General features: G+C 47.5%; 2 protein-coding genes and 4 non-coding genes across 6 annotated transcripts; 2 read left to right on the top strand and 4 right to left on the bottom strand.

The window, feature by feature from the left end:
• The first annotated feature begins 143 nt into the window (after positions 1 to 143).
• BDW43DRAFT_289227 (uncharacterized protein) lies at positions 144 to 5,479 on the top strand. Its single transcript, XM_032043375.1, has 6 exons — positions 144 to 3,467; positions 3,529 to 3,865; positions 3,924 to 4,312; positions 4,369 to 4,475; positions 4,534 to 4,916; positions 4,997 to 5,479. The coding sequence occupies exons 1-6, from the start codon at positions 295 to 297 to the stop codon at positions 5,306 to 5,308; spliced, it is 4,701 nt and encodes a 1,566-aa protein (XP_031895919.1). The 5' UTR covers positions 144 to 294; the 3' UTR covers positions 5,309 to 5,479.
• Positions 5,480 to 9,976: 4,497 nt separating this feature from the next.
• Positions 9,977 to 11,917, bottom strand: BDW43DRAFT_322389 (GMC family oxidoreductase; the record flags this gene model as incomplete). Its single annotated transcript, XM_032049538.1, has 1 exon — positions 9,977 to 11,917. The coding sequence occupies one exon, from the start codon at positions 11,915 to 11,917 to the stop codon at positions 9,977 to 9,979; it is 1,941 nt and encodes a 646-aa protein (XP_031895918.1).
• A 1,609-nt stretch (positions 11,918 to 13,526) lies between these two features.
• Positions 13,527 to 13,599, bottom strand: BDW43DRAFT_t203. The gene has a single exon. It is a non-coding gene; the product is annotated as a tRNA-Thr (tRNA).
• Positions 13,600 to 14,032: 433 nt separating this feature from the next.
• Positions 14,033 to 14,104, bottom strand: BDW43DRAFT_t202. The gene has a single exon. It is a non-coding gene; the product is annotated as a tRNA-Thr (tRNA).
• A 1,224-nt stretch (positions 14,105 to 15,328) lies between these two features.
• On the top strand, positions 15,329 to 15,400 carry BDW43DRAFT_t204. The gene has a single exon. It is a non-coding gene; the product is annotated as a tRNA-Thr (tRNA).
• A 2,249-nt stretch (positions 15,401 to 17,649) lies between these two features.
• On the bottom strand, positions 17,650 to 17,722 carry BDW43DRAFT_t201. The gene has a single exon. It is a non-coding gene; the product is annotated as a tRNA-Thr (tRNA).
• Positions 17,723 to 18,241: the final 519 nt, after the last annotated feature.

Raw genomic sequence — 18,241 nt, 5'->3', positions numbered from 1 at the left:
CCCATATCTAAATCCTCCGTTACTGCCCAGTATCTTATTCCCCCGGCCTAAGGCTACCACTAACTACCCCACTAAACCGGATCAGGTAAGCAGTTCTCTCCGCCTCGGAGCAAAGCAAAAGAAGACATGCTGTTCGTGTTCCGCTTGACTCGACCTCGACCTCCGAGTCTTCCTTTCTTTCCTTCCGTCTCAACAAGGGCAAGGGCCATGCTCTGAAATTGCTCTTTAACTGGGCAACCTTAAATCCCGCCATTCGCTTATCCCTCCCCCACCTCTCCTTCTCTCCCTACTGATATGTCGTCCTCTTCCTTACCCATTGCGGTCGATCCGGTCGCGTTGGTGACTACAGAATGTATCACCGTCACCTCGGCTATGCGCAAACATGCTCGCTGGGCTCATTCCTCTGTCTCAGCCATATTAGGTGGGGGCGCTGCCTCTCGAGTCTATGACCGGGACACGTCCAATCCCCCTAGCCCCCGCAATGGCCCTGCAACGTCTCGCTCCAGATCGAGGTTGTCCGCCGTCGACGAAGATCATGCCCTGGCAAATCGATGGGGCTTGCGGGGAAAGAAAGGCAAAAGCATGCAGGACAATCCCCTTATATCTGCATTTGCACGACTACGGAGTGATCTGAAGGACTGCAGAGACATTAGGACCTTTGACACACCCGCTTTGCTTCATCCGTTCCTCCAAGTCATTCGTTCCTCATCCACCTCCGCCGCAATCACCTCGCTCGCCTTAGTCGCGCTGACCAAGTTCTTTGCGTACAACATAATCAACCAAGATTCCCCGCGACTATCCATGGCCATGCAGCTCCTGTCTGCTGCAATCACCCATTGCCGGTTCGAAGCTAGTGACTCCGCGGCGGATGAAATTGTTCTGTTGAGGATCCTAAAACTGATGGAGGGGATTTTGTCACGGCCAGAGGGAGACTTACTAGGCGATGAAAGTGTCTGTGAAATGATGGAGACAGGTCTGAGCATGTGTTGCCAAGTCCGTCTCTCGGAAGTACTACGGAGATCGGCTGAGATGGCCATGGTCAATATGTGCCAGGTCCTCTTTATGCGACTGTCGCATTTAGATGTGCCAGTCGACTCGGATCCTTTCAATCCAGCTGTGGGTGATAACGAGCCGACCATTCTTAAAATGGACCCTTCGGTTGATGGGAACACGGTCACCTCACAACACCCTTCCGCCATGGGTTCAGACACGGCAACCCCGGGCCGTGAACGAAGTAGCGGGGATGAACATCCAGAGCAAACGCTCAATGGAATTGCTGTAACCGCTCCCCCCAATCCGCAGGACGACCTCGGGGATGAAGTCAAGCCGTATTCGCTGGCTTCTATCAAGGAGCTGTTCCGCGTGCTCATTGACCTTTTGGACCCCCACAACCGGCAACATACAGACCCTATGAGAGTCATGGCGTTACGTATCATCGACGTGGCTCTAGAAGTCGCCGGCCCCTCTATTGCTAGGCATCCTAGCTTGGCTACTTTAGCTCAAAATGACCTCTGCCGACACCTCTTCCAGCTGGTTCGATCCGAGAGCATGCCGATTCTGACAGGATCGCTCAAGGTCGCGGGGACTTTGCTGCTGACGTGTCGCTCCGCCCTGAAACTCCAACAAGAGCTTTACCTTTCATACTTAGTCGCCTGTCTTCATCCACAAGTAGAAATACCGAGAGAGCCTGGTATCGATCCGGCCCTTTACAATGGAGTGCCACAAGCACCGAAGTTGGTGAAGCCCCCTCCCTCACAATCCAGTAGCGGAAGATCCACACCGGTACCTGTGAAGGACAGGCAGAAGCTCGGTTTGGAGGGCGGTTCCAGGAAGCCGGAAGCCCGGGAAGCGATGGTTGAAAGCATTGGCCTGTTGGCGCGGATCCCAAGCTTTATGGTGGAGTTATTTGTCAACTATGACTGCGATGTGGATCGCGCGGACCTTTGTGAGGATATGATCGGATTACTTTCTCGAAGTGCTTTCCCTGACTCCGCCACATGGAGCACGACCAACGTGCCACCGCTATGCTTGGATGCCCTTCTAGGCTACGTTCAGTTCATATTTGACAGATTGGATGAAACACCTGTACATGAAGGCTTTCCTCCCATAGAGAATCTTAGAAGCCAGCGCAAAACGAAGAGGATCATTATTCACGGGGCTCAGAAATTCAACGAGGACCCCAAGGGCGGAATCGCTTACCTTGCAGCTCAGGGTGTAATTCAAGATCCGGATGATCCCGTCTTGATAGCCAAGTTCTTGAGACAAACGACGCGAGTCTCAAAGAAGGTTCTGGGTGAGTTCATCTCGAAACGGAACAACGAACAGCTTCTGGATGCCTTTGTCGATCTTCTCGATTTTTCTGGGAAAACAGTGGTTGATGGGCTCCGCGATCTTCTTGGTGCTTTTCGTTTGCCCGGCGAATCTCCTCTGATTGAGAGGATTATAACTACATTTACCGATAAGTTCATGCAGAAAGCACAGCCTCCAGAGATTGCCGATAAAGATGCATTGTTTATCCTGACATATGCCATTCTCATGCTGAACACAGAACTTTATAACCCCAATGTTAAATCACAGAATCGCATGTCCTGTGCAGGCTTCTCAAAGAACTTACGTGGAGTCAACGGAGGACAAGACTTTGCACCCGAGTTCCTTCAAGCGATCTACGACTCTATCGAGCAGAACGAGATTATCCTACCAGACGAGCATGATAACAAACATGCGTTCGATTTTGCATGGCGGGAACTCTTGCTAAAATCATCCACCGCTGGGGAACTGGCAGTGGGTGAAACCAACATCTATGACGCGGAGATGTTTGAAGCTACCTGGAAGCCAGTTATCGCAACCCTTTCGTACGTTTTTATGTCGGCTTCTGACGATGCCGTATATTCTCGTGTTGTCACAGGCTTCGACCAATGTGCTCAGATTGCCGCTCGCTATGGTCTGACTGAAGCCTTTGACCGCATTGTCTTTTGCCTCGCCTCGATCAGCACCCTATCGACGGACAAGCCTCCAAGCACCTCGCTCAACACGGAGGTACAAGCTGGACAAAAGCGGGTGATGGTCAGCGAGCTAGCTGTAAAATTCGGAAGAGATTTCCGAGCACAGCTAGCTACTGTGGTTCTCTTCCGGGTCCTTGCTGGCAACGAAGCTGCGGTGCAACAAAGCTGGGAGTACATTGTTCGAATTCTCAGCAATCTATTCATCAACTCTCTCATTCCTCCATTCAATGCTAGCCTTAATGCTGACCTTGAAATCCCTCCAATTCCCTTGCAGCCGCCGTCGCAGGTGGTGGACCGTGATGGAAGAGGAAATGAAACCGGACTGCTCTCGGCTTTTACGTCCTACCTCTCCAGTTATGCTGCTGATGATCCTCCGGAGCCATCAGACGAGGAACTTGACAACACCCTTTGCACTGTGGACTGCGTAACAGCGTGTTCGATTAACGACGTTTTAGCCAATATCAAGTGAGTATAACCCTTTCCCCATTTCGCCGTGATAACCATATTCACAATGCATTTCCTATAGGTCATTACCCTTGTCGACAGTCTCAACAGTGGTGGAGACAGCGTTGGCCCTTCTGCCTGAAGAGTCTGCTCCAGCAGTCATTGTTGTAAAGTCAGAACGGCCATCAAGGCCGACAGGTGGCAGGCTCGACGCTAACAGGTCAAACTACGATCCCGGAATGATGTATCTCTTGGAATTAGCCACTATCCTTACCCTTCGCGATCAAACTACACTCGAGGCAGTTGGCGAGAGACTACTGGCTGCCTTACAAGCCTTCATGCGTGATGCAAGAAATCTGCACTCGCTGGCTTTATCGCGAATCATCTATTATCTGTTGAATCTGCTACGGTTGAGCCATGTATGACCGGCCCCAACCTCGAAACCTTGGAAACCTGAATCTAACTATAATTTGCTAGGACCAACCTTTCATGCGAGTACCCGTCATTCTTCACGGCATCTCCGGCTTTGATCAGGATATTCTGGAGAGTGTCGCTGCTCCTGTGATTGAAGGGCTTTCGCGCTGCATCTCGAATGCAGGCCTTCTAAGAAATGAGATCACTATCTCGCCCGACTTCTGGTCAATCCTGCAAAGGTTGCATCAGCATAAAGAGGCCGCTCCTCTCGTATTTGATCTACTTCAAACGATCGTGGACACAACGCCGCCAATTATTACCGGTGATAATTATGAGTCTGCTGTAAGCCTTGCGAATGATTTTGTTAGCGCTGGTAGCGTGGGCTACATTGATGAACGACAACGAGATGCGCACTCTCGGCGCCCGAAAGGGGCTAAGCCATCAAAGTCAAGGTTTGTCTCTCATGTACAGGCCACTGGAGGCAACAAAGATTGACAGATGTCAGCAGTGAAAATGAACTGGTTGCTCGTGGATTGACGGCCATCGGTCTGATCTACCAACTAAGCCAGCGTGCCCCTGCGCTTATCAAACAGTCACATCTTGAAGAAGTCGAAGGTTTGCGCGTACTCTTCCCCAATATATTGCACATCCTTTAACTAACCTTTCCTGTTAGCCTGGTCCGCCTATTGGTCTCCCATCTTCCATTCCCTGACAGCTCAGTGCATTAACCCTTGCCGGGACATCCGACACCATGCAGTATCGACTCTGCAGCGTTCGCTCCTCTCAGTTGAGATAAGCTCGTCCAATGAGAAAGAATGGACCGCTATTTTCGACCAGGTTCTTTTCCCCCTCACTCTCCGGCTGCTGAAGCCAGAGGTTTTCCATTCAGACCCTATTGGAATGGGCGAAACCCGGGTTCAAGCAGCCACTTTGGTCTGCAAGATTTTCTTGCGTTATCTCGATCAACTTCCCAATCCCAGTGGGATACTCGACCTATGGCTCAAGATACTCGATATCCTTGACCGGATGATGAACAGTGGCCAAGGAGACAGCATGGTAAGATATCACTAGTCACTTCATCCCTTTTGCGCTTTTGAGGAGAAAACGGCGTTCAAACCGCTGACTATCTTGTGCAGGAGGAGGCTATTCCAGAGAGTCTCAAGAATATCCTTTTAGTCATGGCTGATGGAGGTTACCTGGTCCCACCGCCACAGGATGCTAATAAAGAGCAGATCTGGACAGAAACGAAGAAGCGCCTAGAAAGGTTTTTGCCAGACTTATTCAAAGAAATATTCCCCGAGGTTCCTCCAGTGCAATCCATGCCAACCCCAGCAGAAACCTCCGCAGATCCGTCGAACCGTGACGTTTCCATTGACGACCAGCCCCAGGAGAACCAGCCATCTTCTGATACCCCAGAAGGCGAATCTACGAACGATGAATCCAAATAATAGAGCAACTCCTTCCAGACACGGGCCCGTCATGAATCAGCAGACTACGTACTATATAGACCCGGCATTTATAGCATAGGTAGCCATTTGTTTGTTTTCGATTATTACAATACATGTAAATATAATATACAATTGATCCCAGGGAAAAGAGCCCTTGGGATATGGCGCTGGCTTGAATTCGGCCCATATTTCGTATATGTACTAGATATTAATACGTAACTATACTTGTACTTGATCACGTATTTATTTTACATTGATTGAATCGTAGACTTTACGGCTGGCGTGGTCTGGCAAATTTAATCTGGAGTTTCCCTTTAATCGAAGGAATAGACAGGGGGAGCACGTGTCGTCTCAGGTAAAATATCCGTTTGGTATCCGGAGCTGGACTGCTGCTTCTTAATGGGTGTTGAAATGCTCTGCAAAGTTATAAGAGAGATCCACCCTAAACATGATCTATATCGATGTATTCAAACCAGAATCGGATGCTGGGACCATCGCCCTTCCCAACCCTTCACTTTCGTCTCAGGTTGTCATCGATCATATCACCAATTCCATCTGTTTCAGCGTCCTAGGTTATGAAGTCAATCTTGTGGTCTATAGCAGCATGTACCCCAATCGGGTTACCTACCTGCTATCATACGGAATTACTCCTCGAGAACAACACCAACACTCCGAACCCGATTGATCTCTTCAATATCCGGCTCAAGGACCTTCTCAATATTGAGCGCCCAGTTTCAACTAAGAACTCAGGCAATCCAAGACCCATTTAGTGGTATTCCGGAATGAATTTAGCGGTCAATGTTTCCAATTCTTGCATCAAGGGCCGCTGTTCGTCCAAGATATGTGGAATGTCATCTAAATTTTCCGTGTCGCCGTCCAAATTTCCCTCTTCAAACCATTCCCAGTAATTCGTCACATGCCAGCAAGTGTGGGTGAGCTCAAGTTGATCGAAAATGCAGAGGCGAAGAACAGTTGAAGCGAGTTTGTCGTGGCAGCCTTCTAGTAAATCGGGTCCCATCATCTCCCCAAGAACACGAACGACCTCAACTATGACTAGTATCTTAACAGGCCCATCTACCTTAGTTAAGAGTACAGAAAATACTATCTTACATGGGAGACATCCCTGAACTGAGCACGCACATGAGCACGCATCGCAATGGTCATCCATGAATAATCATTCCAAAACCTTCCAACTGCTGTGCTCTAATTGAGAACATTCGGCGAGGAAACTTTTCCAGGAATTCCTGTCGAAACTGGGGCGGGGTCTACCGTGCCCTTCATCCATTCTTCCATTCGAATCTCGAGCAGATAAATCATATTTATGATGATCATGGCCACATCGGGTCCACGAAAGTGCAACGTTGTTTTACCATCACTGCGCCGCTTTTCGAAGGGATCTGCGCCCTTGGAGTTCAGAAATGCCACTATTTCAAGTGCAGAACTATAGGATGTACAACTGAGGCTTAATCTGTAAACACTCATCAAACACCTGTATTAAACAGCACTGCTGCTGTGCCACAGTCATTATTGATATATGAATAGACAGTTGAAAGATGCCGCGAACCGTTGAGATATGGCTCTATAGGGATACCGTGATCCTCTAGTTGTGAATGAGCTCGCGCTGCGTGAGAATCCAATGCACTTGCAGTGGATAGCTCCAGTTGATTCAAAATGTCCACACTGGCAAGCTGGACTCCGCTAATTCCTGGAGTTGTCTCCTTCTCCGGGCCAGTCCATCCACGATCAAGTTGGAAATGTCAGAACTGTACGTGCGGTATGCAGGGCGAAAATGACTCGGCGGTATGAGAGATTTGCCCTCTGTGAGTAGTATCCTCACCGATTCATAACAACGAGCTTTTATTGCGTAGTACAAGGGATCTGTCGTATCTGGATGAAGATCAGTGCTCAAGAGTACTCGAAGTCCCTCGGGCCACCCGAAAGATAACTTCCAAATAGCCAGTAAGAGTTGAAGAAAGTTTAATTCTTTCTTGGGAGGATATTATCTGCTAGTAGTCCCTTTCTGTTTTCATCAATACTGCCCTCTCTATTGCAGACATTGAAAAGTCTGCTTCGAAGTCAATTTTAGTAACCATTACTGACACTATTCTTCTCCCTTATGACAGAAGCTGATAACTGTCACTAGCTGATCTACATACTTTCATCCAGCTTTTGGTCCATAATGGTGTGAAGGTGTGTACTAGGGCACCTTACCCAGATGTCCCTATCATACAGGCTAGGTAGCCATGGTTTCCTGCTTGAATCAATGAAAAAATACCCCGTTCGTGATCTTGAGTGACATATTTATACCGTACGGTACCCAATCCGAAAAAGAAGCACTAACTGGTCCTAGAATGATTAGGACCTATAGGTGAACACTTGGGTTCCTTGACAAAAATAACATGCCCAGTGCAGTTCCACTATAGCGACTTGCCTCCTTACTAGTAGCGCCGAATGCGATCACACATCTAATCAGCTTGCGGTAATCCTCCATCAAGCTATCTGGGACAAAGCAGATCCACATCCGTATCTTCTAAGTTCCCGTGTCAGCTCCTGGACTTGCTGGGCCTTTGCCCATAGGCTGTTTTCAAAGTCCTTCGCATACATGTAAAAGGCCGTGCCGACTGAAGTGATCGATATTTTTAGGTTAGCCTTTTTGTTCTTCATACAATGATTGCAATCCGTGCAGTAAAATGTTGAGCAAACCCTTTGTGTCTGGGCGCAATTCTATGAGTGCTTCATCGACAAGCTTAAAGGCCGGGGAATTATACCCATCCACCATCCGCTGGAAACTCAGGGATGGGCAGATCGAGAAGCTGCCAGCCCCCCCGACACTCTTCAAGCTGAATTCAACCGAATCACCAAGAACCCCCATAGTAAAATAGTTCTCTCGTAAAGATGATCCTCTCGTTTTGTAAATATAGGGGGCAACCGAATTTATGCGATGAGCCGAACAAGGATGCCAATATCCCTGTTCCTGTTCTAGAAGAACCGGGTGTGGTTGAACAAGAGCATCTTGCTCGAGGCCCAACACTTATTATCATTTGCTGAGCAGCAACAGGTACTAGAACTCTGTTGGAGCCTAGCTGACTGTCAGGAAGGGGCTGCTGTGATGCTCCCCGTAGCATAGGCTCGCTTTGTTGGCATAGCTGAGAGTTCTATTTTGTTCCCGAATATCGGTTGACATATTAAATCATCGTCTGCCTCAACTGTAGAGAACATACCATTTCTATCAGCCGTCGGTCAATCTGATCCATCTTTGCCATATAATTGGGAAGTCTGGCTGACTCTGTTGCAGCAGTCTCGGCAACGACATGCAACTGTCTTGTTCTCTCCAAGGCATGGCATCTAACCATATCTTGAGAGCCAGGCATAATAAATCTAACATAGACTCAACTCACAGTGACAAGACCTGTAACGGCATCCCCAGATTCGACCAAAAGACCATCGGCATGTTCAAGAAGGGACTTGATTGTTCCCCGCTGAAAAGGATACCTGTTCTGTTCATATTTGCCCGTTTACCATGCGACTGCGGCACCTCACAATTTTCCAGAATCGACTTGAGCTTCTCGAGCCCATTTCCACAGGCTATAATGTTCTTTTTAACCCCTAGAATCGCAAGGCTCCCATTTTGCTGATTTTTGGATTGTTGTAAACGCATTCGAGCACCCCTAGGACACCCTGTAGACCTTCAAGCTGTGTGACAACATTTCTCGTCTCCTCTGAATACGCTCGGTAGGCACTGTAGTAGGAGATAACGCCCTGGCATATTGTCAGACCAAGGGAAATCAACCCAACTACGCTTCCCGCGACAGACAGTGGATGGCTCATAGAAGTATCAACGACAGCGCTCTGCTAACCTTCTTCAAGTCGGCGTGAAAAGCTGATAGGTAAGAACTAGAGAGTGAGGAATTCTCTTCAGAAAAAAAAAATCGCTTGCTCCTTGTGCGAGAGCCCTTCTTTTCCCACTTATTACTGTCGCTGGCGTCAGCAAGCCTGAGTTGAAACGCCCAAGAAAGCAAACTGACTCGGGACCAATAGTAAACGATAATTACTTTCGTTACGCATGATAATCCCAGACTGACCAATCGAGCTCTGCCACATTGGTTTCCCTGTATGTGCTCAAAAGGAATGTTCTTGCCTTGGGCCGGGTATCGGAGGTCCTAAAATCAATAAGAACTATGATTCTCTGCGTCGTGTATTGAAATCTGCACACCTTTGTTCAGAGGCCTCTTTAAACGTATATGTATACTGTGGATAGTTGCTCCTCATCTTCTTCTCGAAGGAGTTGTTTTCTTAGCATTCTCGATGAGGTTGGCGACATATATTTCCCTCTCTAGTTATTCCCTCACCTCAACCTCGTGCCTATACTTCTACCCCATGCTTGAAGAGTCTGACACGCGTAGTCGGAACTCCACTTTAATATATGTATATGATCTATGCATCTATCTATCTATAGTGTAAAATAAAGCATGAAATATAAGTTTGACTATAAGGAAAATCTCTCACACAAGTCTATATCATCTGAATCAAACTTTGTGCTAGAATTAAAAGGCATATATGTACTTCTTAAGTTTATAATATACAGAAATGACACTTCGCTCTAATTACACAGCAATTGCGACGGCCACGTCACTTTATTTACCCACATATCCGCCTGACTTCACACTATTAGTTCAACTCTGATAAGATCTCGTCAGCCGCCTTCTCAGCGACGATGTAAGTCGAAACAGCCGTAAAGGTACCGGGAATCTTTGGGTAAACCGAAGCATCGACAACCCGGAGTCCGCTGACACCACGCACCCGGAACTTGGAGTCTAGGACAGCCATCGGGTCGTCGTCCGCGCCAATGGGGCACGTGCAAGAGGCATGGTGTCCCCAGGCAGTGTCCTTAGCATACTGCTGAATATCCTCCTTTGACTTGACCTCAGCACCAGGGAGCACCTCGGTGACATCAACGACCTGACGGTCAAACGCATCCCGACTAAGCTCAACTGCCTCATAGAGGGCTTGCAAATCAGCATCATAATCACCCACACCCGTGTCAAAGTAGTTGAACAGGATATCAGGCATATCAAGAGGATCGGCGGAGCGGAGAGTGACACTCCCCGCCGTGTTGCGAGGGTGACCCTTCAAAATAGCCCAGGTGAACCAGTCATGCTCGCTTGTCGCGTTGATGCTGTAGTCGGGGAAATATCCTCGGAAATTGACCGGGCCACCGAAGACAAACACATCATAGGAGTCGTCGGCCGTTACACTGCTCTTGTAGAACATTGTCGCTGCCAGCCCGGGGGAGGAGTAGATGCCCCGGTCCTTCAGGAGAGGGGTGGGCGTCTCCCACCGGCTGATACAGGGGTCGGCTTCACCGTGCTCGCTGAAAGTGCAGCCATCCAGAACAGCCCAGTCCTTGGGGACATGGCCTTGCACAGAAATTTCGTAGTGGTCTTGCAGGTTGGTTCCCACGCCGGGCAGGTCAGAAATCACCTTGATTCCGAACTTTTTGAGTTCCTCGGCTGGCCCAACACCACTCAATTTTAGGAGCTGAGGGGAGTTGTACACACCACCGGCAACAATAACCTCGCGTGAGGCTTGAGCAGTGCCTGGGGTTCCCTTGGGATTGTCGGTTGCAAGAGGGCTAGCACGGTAGAGATGCTGACCGTCCAGGAATTCAACACCAGTAGCGCGTGGCGGGTTCACGGTATCGTCGAAAGTAACCTTGGTAACGAAGCAGTTGGTGCGCACGTCCAAGGGATACTTCTTACTGCCGTCCTCATTCTTCGCGTCCCGGACGGCGATGATGAACTCGCGGGGCCCGTTCCGGTGGGCATCGTCGGTGGAAATTGGAATCTGATAATAGCCCGGTTTCGTATCGCGAGCTTTCTTGTCAGCATTTGCATCACCGGCAAGAAGGGTGCCAATGTTAAAGACCGAGTTCGTCTGGTTACCCAGAGCGAAGGCGCCGCCAAGGAGCATGCTGAAAAGCTGGGGATCCTCCAACACAAGGCTAAGAGGGGCGGTCTCGGTATGGAGCCAGCCCTCATAGCCATGGCCTTGCCGTCCTGCTGGGAGGTAGTTGTTGTTCTCCATCTTGGCAAAGTACTGACGCATGTTATCCGGAGACCAGGAACCATCACCGGTAAGGGTAGCAATATATTCAAAGTCGGATTGATGAGGATAGATGGCAATCAAGGCATTGTGCGCAGTGCAACCTCCAAGGGTTCCCGTGCGAGGGTAGAGGGTTCCCTTCATAGTTGAACCCTCCGGTGGGTTCAGACCGGTATATAATCCACCATCAGGCGTTTCGTAGCTGGTTTTATAATCACGGGCTTGCCTCTCGTCATCTGCATAATGGCGAACAAAGAAGTTCCAGGACAGCTTCTCATCCTCAGAGGCCTTCGCGGAGTAGGCAGGGATTGTATAGTTGTAGTTCAATCCCTGATCATCACCGGCCTCGATTAGCAGAGTCTTGTGTCCTGCGAGGGCAAGACGAGCAGCTAACGGGCCACCACCCGCTCCAGATCCAACAACCACATACTCGTATCCAGTGAGATTGACGGCCGTGGCCAGGCCAGTGCTCAAGACCAAGAAGCCCAAGAACCGACGAACAAGCATGGTATGATAAGAGTTTAAAAAGTGTACATGTCTGCCACCGAGGATGGGGCTCCCAACGGTCCTTTTATAGCAAATCTCATAACCCTCAAAAGGGGCGAAATAAGAGTCTACTGTAGAAACCGTGCTGATCAATGCAAAAGGAAACTCGCACGCATACCGATCCTTACCCGTTGCGGCTGAGCAACAACGCCCAAGAATAACCGGCTGAAGGTCTAGTAGAGACGGTCTTCTACATGACGGCTCCTAGACTCCGCACTTTTTAACATACAGGTCTATTTCACCCTATCTAATCCACGACGTTAGTTATTTTGTGTCCACATCCTCACAGGAAAAGATCTGGGATCCTCAGCATACCCTTAACAATCTTTCATATCGATGCCTTATCATCGCGTCACTTGAGAAGGGGCAGCTCTTTCAAAAACTTCTTTGGCGACAGCTTTGACAGGTGGGTCTTTGCCAAGTTGTACTTTAAAATGCCGATCGGCATTGTGCTCCGGCGTTCATTCCCATAATGGAATGAGGTGAAGATATCCACCTCGAGAACTGGCGAATGAGCTCGGTTTCCATGTGATGGGCCTTGTTCGCTACTCCTCAGGTGTCTATCTACCGCGGTCAATCTCGTTCAAGGCTAGGTTCCGAAGAGGGTGGATTTACCCTGTTACTAGCTATGATGATAATTGGAATCATCGAGCCAGACTATAGTATTTTCATCCAAGCTGGTTCAAATATATCAGTAGCTAGGGCAATAGGTATATACTATGCGAGGATTAGTGGGGAGTACAGGGGGGAAGATTGCTCTACTACCGAGCGAGGCCTTCCTTTAGTGCAGGCTAGTCAGTGTACTTACATATATGCACATTCCAATGCTCATTCTTAACCCTCGTAGTGAGCCCGAACAAAACTAGAGCACCCCATCAGGTACTTTGTACTGGTTGGAGCTTATCCCCAGGGAATTATATCCACATTCAACTTTATCTAGCTGTTTACATCAGCATCTCTGTCTTTTTTTAACAAGACCTGGACAGCCACATAGAGCAGCTAAATTCCTCAAACACAATGATTAGAAGATTTGAACCGAGGACCCCCATTGCATTGAAAATAGAATATTCCGTCGGTAGTATGCACGCTCATGAATTCCAGTTGACTTTATTGTATTCGTCAGCAATTCAATCCACGGCCATAGTGGGGAGGGAGGTTAGACTATGTCAATGGGCTTTTCTAGGTGTTAGTTCTTTCTCCTTGGCAAGTGACGAAGTAATCGTGACAGGACAGATCACATGAGTTGTAATTTAAAACTTCTAGTCCCTTGTTCTGCCAGTGATATGGTGATACCCTACAATATTTCTAGCAGACTTGTTCCAACTTTGTAAAGAGGCTCCCCCTGGACTTCAAAGGTCGGCGCCCTCGGGAAACCTGTCTTTTAGCGGGGCCGGCTGCGATGGGTCTGATATGACGATGGAGCAACGCTTTCTAAAGAGAAATATTCAGGTGCCGAGTGGATATTCTTCTACAATATAAATGGTAACTCGCGCGATTGATTCGTGTTTTCCTTCCCTACTAAAAGGAAGGAATGCAGAAGGCATTATAGAATTAATATGGCAAAAAATATTGCTCACACTCGGATTTGAACCGAGGATCTCATCATTACTAGTGATGCGCTTTGCCAACTAAGCCATGCGAGCTGATTGGTTAGACTTTCTTTTCCCTATATTAAGCTATATAACCTCAAAACGGCTTGTGCGGACGGAGTCACGAAATCATTATGTTCCTACACGAAAGGGGCAGGAAACAGTCTCCGCCACGTTCCTAGTATCCTACTGAATTGGGAATCCCAAGCGTTTTCCTCTCTAACTGGCTACGTGTCCTACAGAATGTATGGTTGGTTAAGCGCTGTGCCTTTGGTAACCTGGTAGTAAGACCTTGTGTAGTTAGCAACTACGGAGTAGTGAACGTGCATCACGGTTGACATAGTTAAGAAGTCTTCCTGTAGATGATCTACCTTCCGAAGTAGATGCTACTTACATATTTGGCCTATTTGAAGAGATGTGGATTTAGTAAAAATGATATCATTTAGGTAGACATATGGTAGATGATGTCTACGTACACGGTAAAAAATGCTCACACTCGGATTCGAACCGAGGATCTCATCATTACTAGTGATGCGCTTTACCCCTAAGCCATGCGAGCTGATTGGTGAACAAATTGAGCCAAATTTGAATCAATACAAAGCTCTAACCTAGGGGCCATGATGTCTTCCACCATGGCGTTCAGATTCATCCTATTCATTTGATGCCATACCCGTGTACTTACTCCAGAATATTATCCGTAACGCTGTATCTTATAAATTTCACCCACCCTCCTGCTATCTCGGGCATCTGAAATACAACAGGGTGGCAGCATTTCTAGTGCTTAGTATCCGAAACTCCTGCTCATGTGCATTCCACCGAGTCCTGCCTTGCCTTTCTATTATACGCGCTCAAGAGCGTCGGCCATATTAGTCCCTATAATCTTGTTTTCATCTAATAATCTTATAACCCCGTTTTTCCTTCACCAAGGTCTTAAGGGTGGATACTGCTGAACTTTAAGTGCAGACCCCGACGCATTTGCTTGGGGTAAGGAGACATGCCATGAACTGCCCCCACTACATATTCGTACATGGAAAACAGTATGTAACTTGTAGGACCCTCGAAACCATCAGGCTGTGAGGGTCAGACATTTAGGTATACATAGCAATCCAACTCCGATCTTCGTCTCATCACAACAAATCCTCTGACTTCGTATACTTGGGATCATGAAAAGGAGATTGGCCGAACCAAGGAGTGAAGGTGTACACGATACCTGGGAAACTTTCTCGGATGATTATGGCCTATAACTTGACTCGTCAACAATAGTTTGGGTTCTCCAGCTGAAGAATGTGCTCAATGTCCAGGAGCTGTTTGATCCAAAGTGTGAAACTTTTGATGAGCTCCTAGTCAACTCCAACATTGCTAGCTCGAATTCTTTTAGAAGATTTGCTTAGTGCAAGGGAGATACACAAGTAAGCGGGTGGCTTCAATGGCAGTAAATACGCAGATTCTGCATCAGAGTCACCCCATGAATCCGCCTGTGAAGCCCGTTTTGAAGACGCCGGTGAAGGCTCTGGTGAAGGGACCCGATATTCTATACACGAACAGTTAGCTAGACTCTTATAGAAGGAAGGTTAGTTTATAGAACAAAATATAGTGGTTTTCAAAGAGTTGTAATATATGGTATAAAAACGGGGTGCGTCGGGTCACCTATATATTAAACCTTCGAAATCCAAGGTTGTACACAAAAGTCATTACTAGATAGTAAGTTCAACCGCCTTCGAAACCGCCCTCGAGTTTCACTCAGACTCTTCTATTTAATTATGCACCATCTCCCAACCAATCCGCTCGCATGGCTTAGGGGTAAAGCGCATCACTAGTAATGATGAGATCCTCGGTTCGAATCCGAGTGTGAGCATTTTTTGCCTTTTATCAGATCTATTTTGAACTATGAAAGGCTATAGATCTCTCTAGAACTAGAGGGTAGATATCTGGATATACATCAGCTCTAAATTTCTGAGTAGCCGTGTTACCTCTTCTCAAATAAGATCCAAACTAAAAATTAAACGCGTCCACCTCTGTCCACCCATGGTCAGTTGTGCTCGCTACCCTTGATGATTGGAATAGGAGAGGGGAATTTGAGGCATAAAGAGCGAAAGTGGTAGCTAATGGTCCGCAGCAAGCCCAGACAATAGAGGATGCGACTGGTATGGTATCATAGACCGTCGGAACATAGAAGTTGAGGGATGTACAGAAGTGATTGATGGGTAAGGCATGAACACAGTATATACATAGTGGAAGACTGAATAGACCGTACTGGTTTAGGTACCTAGAAGTTGTTGTCGGGTGTACAGCCCCAGGAGTCAGTAGCCTGCGACGCATTTGGTTCCGGCAAGCTTTCAGTACTACAAGATTGATCGATCACCTTTATTTCTTAGATGGGGAAGTATTGGACGGGAAAAAATCGGCGTTATCCTATACTCAATACAACTACTTGCAGTTGTTGGTGTCTTGCTATGTGGGAACTGGTATCAACTACCAGTGGAGTATATATATGCCTTGGTTCCATGTGCAGTGCTATGCACTGGGGGCTTTCCTTGATCAATTGTCTATAAGTGACTGCCGCTATACGGTGTGTAGATGTCCTGTTCTAGCTGCACCATACCTTGCCTAATCTTCTCTTCTGGCAAGGGCAGGTAGTTCCCCACTTCTTCTCGCCTAGCGCTGTTTATGCCTAGAAGTATGATATAGCCGTGTCTCTCAACAGTTGAGCACAAAATTGCTACATCCAAGCTCTTAGCCCTTGAGTATACCATGCCAATATTTGCAGTCATCTTTTTATCTTACTACATTCTTTCTTATCCTGGCATTGCATTTCTAGTATCCCTGATCACAACCATCTCGCGCTGACACCTCTCTTATTCAGGTGGCTAGCTTCGATAATTCACATCTTCTTTATGCTCCTCGTCAATTGACTTACCACCTACCAACAGCTTTGTTTGGCTTGCCTCTGCTCGACGGTCCTTCGTTGACGTCTGCCCTATTGGACCACAATCCTACTCTACTCCAATTCGGCGACTCCCGGGTTGCGGACCTTAGTATGTGCTTTTCTTTGAAGAGCTCAGTCGCCAATGGAAAACCTATATGTAACTAGGACTGAATTATTGCTAGACCCTGAAAATAACTTCTGTAGAGCTTACCGAGCAGTAAACTGCAACCTGGGAGCAGTTGGGGGCAGAGAGGTCCACTCAAAACCTCCTGGCCTTGAGCGGCTCTATTGACTTATCGCTTGCCCGCCATCTTGTGAATCAGACGTTTACAGCCGCCAAAGTCGAGTGACTGATGAGCCCACTTGGCCAGCAATATATTGGGTTTTCGTCAAGGGGCTATTGAAGAGTGACAAATTTGCCGCAGGGACGGAACTCGGTATGTCCCTTGGTTTTACAACCAAGATCTTTATCGAGGCTTTTGTGTGCAAGCTTCGAGAGAGTATGTTAGCGGCCGTGGAGATCTGCAGGGGCAAGGGTGACGAGAATTGAGAAAACCTACACTCAGATCAACCGTTTTCCTTTATGATGAGCTTTTTAGTGCCTTAACCCGAAATGTTGAGACTGCGACCGCAAATGTGCGTACCAGCATGCCGTCAATATGATACCAATAGTGACTGGTTTTCATTTGCGCTCAATTTTGGAGGCGTAGAAAAGTCGGATGCAAGGTGGTTGAGTGTTTTAAAATCCCAGGGATCATCTTTACAGGATTACAACTTGAAACATTGATTTGAGACGCCGAAGAATGCTAATTAGGCACGATAAAGTCAAGGAAACCTAGGTGACATGGTGAATGAGACAACCAAGGAAGCGCAGACAGGCAGATGCAACGGGAACCAAGGGCTCAAAATCGTTAGGAAGAAGAAGCGTGAGAGCGTAGCCTAACTACGCCTATAACCGATGAAGTGACGAAGTTTGGAAAGTCGAAAAAGGTATAGTTCCCCTCTTCTTCCACCTTCAGAGCCACACATTCCTTCCTCTTAGTGGGCAAACAGCGTGGGATCAACGCTTGAAGGGAAAGCTAGATAGTGGTAAAGATAGACCCATGGTACGGTGTTTATACCTAGTACCTACAGAATTAAGGTCGTTAAGGTTAAAAAAACCTTCGACCTAAAAAGGTTGCTCACACTCGGATTCGAACCGAGGATCTCATCATTACTAGTGATGCGCTTTACCAACTAAGCCATGCGAGCCAACTGTTCAGTATTTGAGTTATTTCGATAACAAAACCAAAGAGTACAGAATACAATCACAAACTATCAACCAATGTCTCTCAGTGGATTTACAATACTCCTGTCGCTACGTGTTGGATATGGATCTCAAACAGAGCAGGTGTTGTCGCTAATCACTGACAGGGTTTAATAAAGTAATTTCTAGGGCTTTGTTGCGTTGTTGCGGTTCTATTCCTATTCCACCATTATGCCCCTCTGGTCTCCATGTCGCTCCCGTTCCTTTCTGCCTACCTTGCTGTACCGCCCCTTTCACCGCTTTGTATGTAGAACTTAGCAGCATCCTGCTCCTGCAGCTTGAAGAAATCAACCTTTCGACACCATAATCAGAAGTACCCAACAGGCTTGTTTTCAAATATGTATAAAGAACATATAGAGAATCAGGCACAGAGGTGTGAGTCATAGAAGATAGTAAAGAGGTAATGTAGACATAGGCTCGCGTCACCAAAAAATATGTAGCGCTGTAGCAGTACTTGGGTCCAT

The sequence above is a fragment of the Aspergillus alliaceus genome, assembly GCF_009176365.1.
Source record: "Aspergillus alliaceus strain CBS 536.65 unplaced genomic scaffold BDW43scaffold_56, whole genome shotgun sequence".
Classification (NCBI taxonomy): domain Eukaryota; kingdom Fungi; phylum Ascomycota; class Eurotiomycetes; order Eurotiales; family Aspergillaceae; genus Aspergillus; species Aspergillus alliaceus.
Note: the sequence above shows the minus strand (reverse complement) of the source record. Positions and strands in the feature narration are given on the sequence as shown.

Excerpts from the sequence above, each read along its gene's own strand:
- BDW43DRAFT_289227 (XM_032043375.1), top strand. The coding sequence starts at position 295 with ATGTCGTCCTCTTCCTTACCCATTGCGGTCGATCCGGTCGCGTTGGTG. Across the intron at positions 4,313-4,368 it reads GCTAAGCCATCAAAGTCAAG|TGAAAATGAACTGGTTGCTC; the intron begins GTTTGTCTCTCA and ends AGATGTCAGCAG. Across the intron at positions 4,917-4,996 it reads GTGGCCAAGGAGACAGCATG|GAGGAGGCTATTCCAGAGAG; the intron begins GTAAGATATCAC and ends TATCTTGTGCAG.